The sequence below is a fragment of the Lathyrus oleraceus genome, chromosome 7 (genome assembly GCF_024323335.1).
Source record: "Lathyrus oleraceus cultivar Zhongwan6 chromosome 7, CAAS_Psat_ZW6_1.0, whole genome shotgun sequence".
NCBI lineage: Eukaryota > Viridiplantae > Streptophyta > Magnoliopsida > Fabales > Fabaceae > Lathyrus > Lathyrus oleraceus.
This window is the reverse complement of record NC_066585.1, coordinates 302,251,041-302,262,031: the sequence shown is the minus strand read 5'-3', so window position 1 is coordinate 302,262,031 and position 10,991 is coordinate 302,251,041. Positions and strand designations below refer to the sequence as shown.

General features: G+C 32.4%; 2 protein-coding genes across 3 annotated transcripts; one reads left to right on the top strand and one right to left on the bottom strand.

Moving 5' to 3' along the window:
• Positions 1 to 264: 264 nt before the first annotated feature.
• LOC127103541 (T-complex protein 1 subunit delta) lies at positions 265 to 944 on the bottom strand. Its single transcript, XM_051040791.1, has 3 exons — positions 801 to 944; positions 579 to 758; positions 265 to 489 (listed from the first exon to the last, which is right to left on the bottom strand). Exons 1-3 carry the CDS (start codon positions 942 to 944, stop codon positions 265 to 267), a joined length of 549 nt encoding a protein of 182 aa, XP_050896748.1.
• A 3,030-nt stretch (positions 945 to 3,974) lies between these two features.
• LOC127105763 (uncharacterized) lies at positions 3,975 to 7,378 on the top strand. 2 transcript variants are annotated; one of them, XM_051042967.1, is made up of 5 exons: positions 3,975 to 4,207; positions 4,397 to 4,623; positions 5,590 to 5,801; positions 5,955 to 6,216; positions 6,923 to 7,378. In XM_051042967.1, the coding sequence occupies exons 2-5, from the start codon at positions 4,408 to 4,410 to the stop codon at positions 7,265 to 7,267; spliced, it is 1,035 nt and encodes a 344-aa protein (XP_050898924.1). In that variant the 5' UTR covers positions 3,975 to 4,207; positions 4,397 to 4,407; the 3' UTR covers positions 7,268 to 7,378. The 2 variants fall into 2 exon arrangements, with proteins under 2 accessions (XP_050898924.1, XP_050898923.1); XM_051042966.1 differs by having other exon boundaries at positions 3,976 to 4,207; positions 4,361 to 4,623.
• Positions 7,379 to 10,991: the final 3,613 nt, after the last annotated feature.

Sequence of the window (10,991 nt, the reverse complement as noted above, 5' to 3'; positions counted from 1 at the left end):
TTTTGTATTTTAATTCAAAATACGATATATTGTTAAATATGTTTTTGGTCCTAATAAATATCACAAACTTCACTTTTAATTCCTATAAAAAATTCTTTAAATAATGGACCTCCTAAAGTTTTCCGTCTATAATTTTGTTCTCTCGTCTACTTCATCTAATGAAAGCTGATGTGGCTATGTCATGTCACTTAAAAGTCAACATCATGTTTAACTAAAAAATACCTTAAATTGCAAGGTTACACACCTCTTTAAATTCTTTGACAACTATAACTCCGACTCACCACAAAGAGCAACAAAAAACCTCTTAGCAACCAAACACCTAACAACACACAAAGCATCGTGCATACTCCTTTCGCCCTCTTCAAGCACAAGAAAATTGGATCCACAAACAAGCACGGTTTTGATCTTTCCCATATACTTAGTACTAGAAGTCTTTAGAATCTTCCCATCCCCAAGAGAAAGTTCCTCCGCAAGATCAGCATAACTCAACTTCTCATAACATAAATGCTCAATATTAACAATAGGAAAACTATTAAGAGTCTTGCTAATGAACTCAGTCGCATTACGTCTTTAATCACCAAAATCTTAGCTTTAACAAGGTAATGTAGAGACAAATAAGTAACGTCTCTCAAAATACTCTTCTGAATCAACAACACATTACAACCAATTGCTTTAATATTCTCAATAATACCCAAAATATAACTCATCTCTTTCTTTAAAATCCTATCCATTTGAGAATAATCACTCACCACAATACTCTGTTCAGTATCATTGGGAGGTAAAATCTAGAAATGAATCACATTAATCTTAGCATTCTCCATTCGGGTATGTCTACCAAAGGCATGCCTAACTTTCTTATCAAACAACAAATCCTTCATAAGCTCAGTATCATCGACAGTCCTGACTAGCTTCTTCACAATCTTGACATCACGGAGGTCGACCATAGAATGTGGTGCATCCACTATTTGTAAGCATACCCTCTATAACCTTGGCAACCAAACATTTTGGAGGCATGTTCTAATTTTTAAAATTTATCCTATAATAAATAGAAACACAACAAATTTGAAAAAGTCTTCCATTTTTACTTTTTTTTTAATTTCTTTATTTGTAGAAAATTCATACACTTAATAACTAAAAGTAATTTTTAAACATTTTTTTAATATTAATAACAAATTGTTTTAATTAATAAACAATTAAAAATATTAAATTATTTAATGATTGAAAAAAAATTGAAATACAATTTAAAAGAATAACTCTTTGACCAATAAACTCTATTCATATGATATAATAATCAATTATAAAATTTGAGTAAGTTTGTGTTATACATAAAGAATTTTATGAAAAAATACATAAATAATTTTAGATTAATGTGTTTTAAATTTCAAATGTGTGACGATCAACCTTTATAACATTTTATTAAAATTAACTAACAAAAGTGTATTGTGACAATCAATCTTTGTAACATTTTTATTAAAACTAATTTAAAAAGTGTTTTGTGGCAATGCATAGTTGTAACGTAACATTTTTATTAATATTAACTAAGAAAAATTAGTTGTAGTAATTAAACTCTCGACCTTTAGGTTGCAAATAAAATCTATTTCAACTCGACCAATGTAACACTAATGTCGAGTATCATAATCAACATTATATATTAATTATATATATATATATATATATATATATATATATATATATATATATATATATATATATATATATATATATATATATATATATATATATATTTATTGAATTCAAATCGATATTTAAGGCCCCTAAATTTTGAAGGTTCGGTAGGTCTTCTTGCACCCTGACAGAGTCGGTTCTAGATATTGCATTGAATGTTGAGTTAGGATGAAACCTTGTGACATTATCGTTTTTATTTGACGTGAAGTAAAACTTATCTTTTTAGAGTTGGTCGTGTTAAAAGGGATGAATTTATCAAAATGATTTTTAATATTTTATAGAATTATAATTTGTGGTTGATCTCAAAGCAATTGTGTTCATATTTTGTAATTAGTTCTTATCTTGTATAACAACATCATATTTGAACCAATTTAGGAAGGTTTTTAATTCTCACAATCTAACCTGTTTTTTTTAATCAAACATGAAATAGACTTTAAGTGATATGTTGTGTCACGTCAAAATTTTATGAGGACCATTATTCAAAAAAAAATTATAAGAATTAAAAGTAAAGTTTGAGATATTTATGGGACCACAAAATATTTAACCTTACAATATATAATATAATAATAATAATAAAATTATTCATATTTATTTAATAGGTCAATCTGATAAATTAAAAAAGTTTTTTACGGTCGAAAACCTATAACTTTTTAAAGAAAATTTTACCTTGTACCCCTATAGTTAGCCTCATACCCCTACAATTTTTTAAAAATACCCATTCTATCTTTTTTGGCATTTTAAAAAAATTATTAAAAATTATAAAAAAAAAAAAAACGCACCGGGACACTTCAAAGAAGAGTTCCGGTGAATTAAAAAAAAGGATGACTATCGGAACACTTTTTAAAAGAGTTCCGGTTTAGACCATCCAAACCGGAAGTCTTTAAGAAAGACTTCCGGTATACAACAAATCAAACCGGAAGACTTTTTAAAAGACTTCCGGTTCAGTGCCCCAAAAGGCAACAAACCGGAACTCTTTAGACATGTGTTCCGGTATACATTACGTGAACCGGAAGACTTACTCTGAGTGTTCCAGTTTATAATACCAAAAAGTGAAAATTTGCTTTCCGGAAGTCTTCAGACGAAAATGGTAAAACAATTTAGAAATGAAAATTATACCCTATTTATATGAGGATATTTTGGTCAAAAAATATAAATGTAGGGGTGTGAGTACAATTGTAGGGGTACGGGGTAAAGTTTTCCTTTTTTAACTAAATAGATTTATAAAAAAATTTAGGTCTTCTAAACATATGTAGGCTAGATCGTAGAATTCTATTAATTGATCCGACAAATTCTCATCCTTACTTAAACCCTTCACACTTTTTTCATAGCCTAAAAAAATACATTTATTAGACTTTGGATCAAGTTTAGATTAATTTGAATATATCCATGTATGCTGGACATTAAAAAAAATCTTTAAATTTTCAAGATCAACATAATTATTTGTCCATGCATTCTTTGCAACATTCCCCTAAAAAAAAAAAAAGCCCTTGATGATTTGTTGATAAGATATCACACTATACTTCCCAAAAATATTTTGATAATACACCAACATATATCTTTCTCTTTAAATTAAAGACATATTTATTTTCTTTGCCACACCATTTTGATGTGGTATCTTACGAATTAAGGAATTTATTTAAATATCGTGTTCTTCACATGTTTCTTTAAAATTTGAATGGTGTATTATATTACATTATGTGATCACCAATACTTTACTTTTCTAACTCTTTAATTCTTTATCTCTATCTTCCGTAATTTGAATTTGATAAAAATTTCTAATTTTTATATGAGATTAATTATTATACACTGTCAGTGTAAAAAGTTTTACACCGTCGATTCATCACCATCATCCGTTTCTATTACTTTATAAATTTTTAAAATAAAAATCAAACTTCTTTTAATATCCGACGTCTATGATTAACTGACAGTGTAAAATTCTTTTACACTGTCAGTGTATTTCAATTAAACTCTTTTTATATATATTTTACCCATTATAGAAAAAATACCAATTCTATCTTAGAAAAATAAAATGTCAAATTGAATATATTATAACCAAAATATTAATTACGTCATCAATTTTTTTAATTTTCTGTGATTTACATAATAGTTTTATTTATTTATTTTTATTGAAAGAATCTAGTATTTAAAATAGGTAATATTCGAAGTCAGAAAATTAATTTGAATTAAATTACGGAAAAGATGTAAGCCACAAAAATACTTAAAGTAAGAACTAAGGTCAAAGATATTAGTAATAAGCTTGGATTATATTAGAAGAAAAAATATTAACTTTTCTGAACAATCTGACACAGTCTATGGCCCATTTTCTGCAAAAACTAACATGAACAAGATGCTTCTATCTTTTGTTTATATGCTAACTTAATCATGCCGTTTTCTAATTAAATATAAAACCTTCCACAAAATTTATTATTATCCTTTCACCAAAACTAAAGTCAAAATACAAATAACCAGTCAAAATTATTCAACAATCAAATTCAAAGCATCTTTGATTCAATTTTTACAGGTAACAATTTACCTTATAAATTTTATTCATATTCATCTGCATAATTATAATTATATGATTGATTATTTATTATTAAACTGAAAATAAATATTAAAAAAAAATGTGTGATAGATCTATCTATATTATATATACCCTTTATTGTTAATTTTTCAGAGATGGTTTCAAAAGCAGTTATAGTGTTACTCATAGGTCTTCTAGGAATGGTTTATCAAGGAACTCAACTTCCTCCACCAAACAGCAATGATTCAGTTGGTGGTGATGAAAACTGTGATGTGGTTTCATCAAGGATTAAGCTCGGTGATGGAAGGTACCTTGCTTATAGAGAAATGGGTGTTGCAAAGGATAAAGCAAAACATAGCATCATTGTTGTTCATGGATTTGGAAGTTCTAAAGATATGAATTTTCCGGCGTCACAGGTATTAATTGCCCTTGATTTCATTTTAGTTCAAATTTCAATAGGTTGATCTGAGATTGTTTGTATGAAATGGTGAAATAATGGGTTTAGATCTTAATTATAAGGGGAATGAGTGGATGATTTGCAATATGCACAAATGATGATTTGAAATTGCGCATCCGCAATTGGGGATGGAGTAATGTTAACTGCATCGGATTGCAATTGCTGTGTGATTTGGATCGTATTAAAAACCACATAAGACAATTTTGGTCTAGTTAGTTAAGTTTTTCTCGCCTAAAATTAAAATTTTAAAACTCTAAATCCCAATTTTCTTTTTTACAGATTTAATATAAAATCTTAACTTCAATGGTATCTCAACTGAGTATTTCAAGAATCTCTCGACAAATATTCACTTTGCAATAGCTGTAATGACCGCAATCGCAGCAACTGCAACTACAATTGCATCCGCTGCAATTTAAAAATATGGCACAAATCCTTACATGTAGTAGTTTTATTCAGATACTTAGAGTTAGATACAATCCAAAGGTTTCCGTAAGTGTTTGCGCTAACTCAATCCTATAAGAGTGATGGCCACACTTTGAGTATATGATTCGAAGTTTGATGATAAGTAGAGGCGGGTCACTGCAGTTTAAGGATAATTTCGTAAGTTAGACGGGTAGTATTTAGACACATGTTGTAATCTGAAACTCTTTAAGTTTAAATAATAGAAAATCACCGCAGTTAAAGTAGGTACAATTGGTCGAACACTAGACTTATGGTGCCTCAATTGTCTATAATGGGATGAAAACAATTTGATTTTGTAAGGGAAGGTCAATGTAATTTTCTCTGGTTATCCAATGAGTGGTAAACTGTAATTGATTCTGAATTTTGGTGCATCTTTTCATCACATGAGACTAAGACATGCATAGAAGTTGCACTGCATCCATTAAATATGCTAACTAAAATGACATTGACATTGAATCTATAGGAACTAATAGATGAACTAGGAGTATATATTCTGCATTATGATCGAGCTGGTTATGGACAAAGTGATCCAAATCCGAAACGCACACTGAAAAGTGAAGCACTTGACATTGAAGAACTAGCTGATCAGTTACAAATAGGATCAAAGTTTTATGTGATTGGAGTTTCAATGGGATCACATGCTACCTGGAGTTGTCTCAACTATATCCCTAACAGGTAAATTGCAAACTCAAATTAGTGACTATAATTGCGAATTAGTGAAAATAAAGGGTCCAAAAGTAAATTTTAGCCGAATATTTATATAATTATATGTTCTGTTTATGTTAAAAATGCAATATTAATTTGACTACAAGTTCAACATTTGTGAAGGCTAGCTGGTGTGGCAATGATAGCACCAACCATCAACTATGAATGGCCTTCCCTTCCAAAGAGTCTTGTAAGGGATGATTATAGAAGGAAACTTATCAAGATAGCTATGTGGCTTGCGAGGTATTCGCCTCGACTGTTACACTGGTGGGTGACTCAAACGTGGCTCCCTTCAAATTCTGTCATAGAGAAAAACCCAGCATTCTTCAACAAAAGAGATATTGAAATTTTAGAGAGAATTCCTGGGTTTCCAATGCTTACTAAGGTAAATTACATGTTACTTTCAACTAGTTTAAAGTGTCGCAGTAGAGTTTTAAATCGCGGTCGCCTCATAGCCCTTAAATCGATGTCTAATATGGTTGATACTACTTCAATCATGGTTGCAGCAGCATAGGTTGTAGCATTATAACAAATATTGATGTTGCAGATTAAATTGCGATCACAGTATTTTGAAACTTGTACTATAACTAATATCAGTGCCGTTGAAGGCGTGCAAGACGGGCCCCTACACATGGCCCAAAATTTGTCACGGTTAAACTGTGGCTAAATAAGGCTTCATAAAATATTGTCACGGTTAAATCGTGGTTAAATAGCCCTCTATTTGTTTTTCTATGCTTACACCGTGGCTCACCTACACAGCACATCCAAAAATTTGAGACGGCTCTGATTAATATTTTAAAAATCGGACTGGAGATTAAACTGGTGAGACCTTCGTTTACAGTTCAATTGATTGAACCAGACAACTAATAAATAAATTAGTAAGTACTAATAAATATAAATGAGCTTAACCAACCAAGGTCCAACCCAATTCAATTTGATTCTAAGAGACTGAGAACCGACCCTAGTTGAACCAATTGGCTGACCGACTGGTTCCCGGTTGAAGCGGCTGATCCAGTCCGATTCTTAAAACATTGGTAATACTTTTTCTGTAATGGTAAATGTGATAATTGTATGTATGTTCCTGTTTACAGGAAAAGCTGAGGGACCAAGATGTTTTTGACACTCTAAGGGGTGATTGGATGATTGCCTTTGGAAAGTGGGAATTTGATCCAATGAAGCTTAGTAATCCATTCCCTGACAAAAACAGAAGTCCAGTTCACATTTGGCAAGGCTATGAAGACAAAGTAGTTCCTTCTCAAATTCAAAAATTCATTTCAGAAAAGCTACCATGGACACAATATCATGAAGTTATAGATGGTGGCCATTTGATTGTACATTATAGTGGCTTAGGTGAGGCAATTTTGAAGGCACTTTTACTTGGAGAAGAAGATATTTCATATAAACCTAGATCATCATATCTGCATCTTGATTTGTAATGATATATGGTTATAATCCAATATGTTTATTGTTGGTTTATTTTTTAGGAGAATGTTAGACATCTGTAAATCACATTTATTGGTTGAAAAGAGGAAAATAACATATCACAAGTATATTGTCATTTTTGAAATATATGTTAGTTTTTCTCCACATTTCCACATATTGAGGCATGTGTTTGTTTTTCTCCCTCTGTCAAATCTGTGAGTTTGCACTCATCATCACAACCTTTTAATTGAATATTCTTCCCATATTTGTCATGATCCCATCAATTTTGTTGGTAGAGGATATGGGGATTGAAACGATCTATTGGGAGGTGAATAGACCATTTTCGTAAAATTATTTTTAAAAACATTTCTTTTTATAAAATCAGAGGTTTTCTTACAGATGCGCAAAGGCCAATTATTGTTACCATAAGAGCATATAACAAACGGAAGCAAAGATAGCAACGGTTTTATAAAGCATACAATTAAATGGACATTATAATTCAGTCAGATTATCATAAATCATAATTGAAAAATATAAATTTACTTAAACAAGCAATTCACCAGTTATCATAATTCAATTTACACACAAGACTCAAATTGAATTTGATTAATCGAATGATCAATCTATCAACAAGAGTTCATACATATGGTTGGTTTCACATATCCATCAGGGATCCAACATTTGATCAATCTACAAGATCCATATGGGATCCTTGCCACACATATAGGTGATCAGAACGATGAATCCCTAAGTGGAATCCATGCCATTTATACAGGCGATCAAAACGTTGGATCCCTAATAGGGGTCCTTGCCGCCCATGGAGACGATCAAAGCATTGGATCCTTATTGGATCCTTGTCATCCCTAGAGTCGATCAAAATGTTGGATACCTATGAAAGTCTTGCCGCCCATATAGGCGATTAGAACGATGGATCCCTAAGTGGGATCCATAACACTCATAGAGGAAATAAAAGATTTGGATCCCTAAGAGGGATCCTTGCCTCCCATAGTAACGATCAAAATGTTGGATCCATATGGGATCCTTGCCGCCCATATAGGCGTTCAGAACGCATGATCCCTAATAGGATCTATATGGGATCTTTGGCGTCCATGTATGCGATCAGAACGTTGATCACTAAGTGGGATTCATGCCCCCCATAGAGGCGATCAAAATGTTGGATCCCTAAGAGTGATTCTTGTCGCCCATTAAGGCGATCAAAACACTAGATCCCTACGCCACTCATATAGGCGATCAAAACGTTGGATACCTAAGTGAGATTCATGCCACCCGTATAGGCGATCAAAATGTTGGATTTTTAAGAGAGATCCCTAGCGCCAAAGAGGCAATCAAAATGATGGATCCCTATGGCTATTTTATGTAGTTCTTTCTCCCATACAAATACCATCAGTTCCACATATCCCTAGGGACGAGTGGTTGCCCTTTTGAATGCTTGCATATTTGAGTTGTCATGTGGTATTAGCCTTCCTCTATCTATGCCCATTTTCTCAAATAATGACTAATAAAACTTCCTCCATCAATCAAAATCTGCAATACGTCAAACTGTCTACGATAACTATGATTACCAGGGGAAACAATTAATTAGAAATGCCACAACCTTTTCAGAATCCCAAAATTCTAGCATATTTTGTAACAACCCCAACGCGAAATAATACGAATATATAAAAACTACAATATAAAGTGTCACTCAAACATAACATAAACCTGTTCCATAACACAGTTTTGATAAAACATGCAATAATTTAAACACTTGTCATCACATGCTCGCCTTTACATAGGCTCATCGCAGCGGAAATGAATCAATTGAAATAATTCAACTACTAAATAAGTCTCATAACATAAAACATGATTATGGAAAAATGCCTTCAACATTAACAACATCACAAATAATAACAATTGATAAAACAAATCGTTCATCCACCTAGTGTTACATATCATAGCAACGAAATCTAAATATCACATAAAACAGAAGAAGAAAAAAAGAGCAACCTCAATGTCATCCTTCGGCTTCTAAGCAGCTACTCATTTAACTGCTCGTGTGTACCACAAGAAGGAGCGCATGGCCATACACAACACAAAGGGGTGAGAATACGCTTATAATATATAACAGTGGAAAAGTATGTAGGGGTAGCCTAAACAAACATCAACAATCATTCAACATCAATCATTCACATCAACCACATAAGTATTCTCAATCACCAATATCAACATAGTCATTCAAATACATATGCAAACAATGGATGCAATGTACTCAACACCACGACTATATAATGCATGTGGTACCATTATGGATAACTCAAGTTCATCTCACTCCTGAATTCCCATCCTAGAACCAGAGCACACCAATTCGCTAGTATCACCATAAGTAACGCTTCACCGATTTCCATATGGAATCAGTTACTCGATCCTGAATCCACACCATCGGACCAGAGCACACCAAAACTGGACAGGAGTCCGTACACTATGATGCATATTCACCACAACATGCAATATCACTCAATGATCATCATACAATCACCACAATTATGCAATACATCATAATAATATATTAATTCAACAATCAATAATAAACAACACCAAATTATCTCCAAACAGTAGCTTAATCATAGCACAACATCAAAAATCGGAATCGACAATTCAATTTCACGCAACTAAGTGAACATCGTTCATTCTAGAAGTATGATGGGTTACCCTCACAAGGTGACGCCCGTCACTGCCCACATCACCTTACACACCATCACCATGACACTCATCCCACAAAGTTATGCATGTGGACCATGACGGTCTACTCTTCAGGCAATTGACGCATGTCAGTGCCTCAAAAGCCATAACGACCTGGTCGTCACGAGGGTGACGCTCGTCACCCTGAGGTAGAAACATAATCTGCATTTTTGGCCATGGAGTTTAATTCAGAACTCCGATTTTCACTTCTCAACCCTCAAATTGATCAGTAACGATAAGGAAAATATTATCTAACATCGAAACATCATTTATTCATCAATTAACATGCCATTTCATCAATTAATCATGGATTTAACATACTTTATTCATCAAAATCACAACAACATAGAAACACTCATTCTCTTCATCTTTATCAACAAGAACATACAACTTCCTTGGTGAATCAATGCACGAAAATCACATAACACAACACATAAATCATGCCATTACATAATTCAACTCATGTTCATCAATCATTCATAAATTTTTTTGTAGGGAAAAACCGAATGGGATTAAGGACTTTCCTCTACCCCAATCGTGCATTCTACACCATATTAATGTGAGTGCAACTTTTTGTCAAATGCATTTCGCATGATGTTAAAACTAGGAGACTTTAGCGTTTATGTATATTGGACGATATCCTTTGAGTCTTAATGTGCATCTTAGAATTAGGAAGTATAAAAACATTTTAAACGGTTTAGAAAATGTTTCATGTATTAAAAACAAGTTTTATGGAAAAAAGTCTATGTGTCGACACCTACGTGCTATAGGTTAACACATAGAAGAAAATGTTTCCTGTGTGTCGACACATATGAGTTACACGTCGGCACATGTACCTCATTTTTAAAGCATGTAGCTTCTGTTTGATGTGTCGATTATATGCGTCGACACATGACCTATACAGGTCGACACCTGACTTACATAGGTCGACACATGCATTAAAAATCTTTAAAATTTGCATTATTTTTCTATTTCTTTTGCTTCAAACTTGCACACACA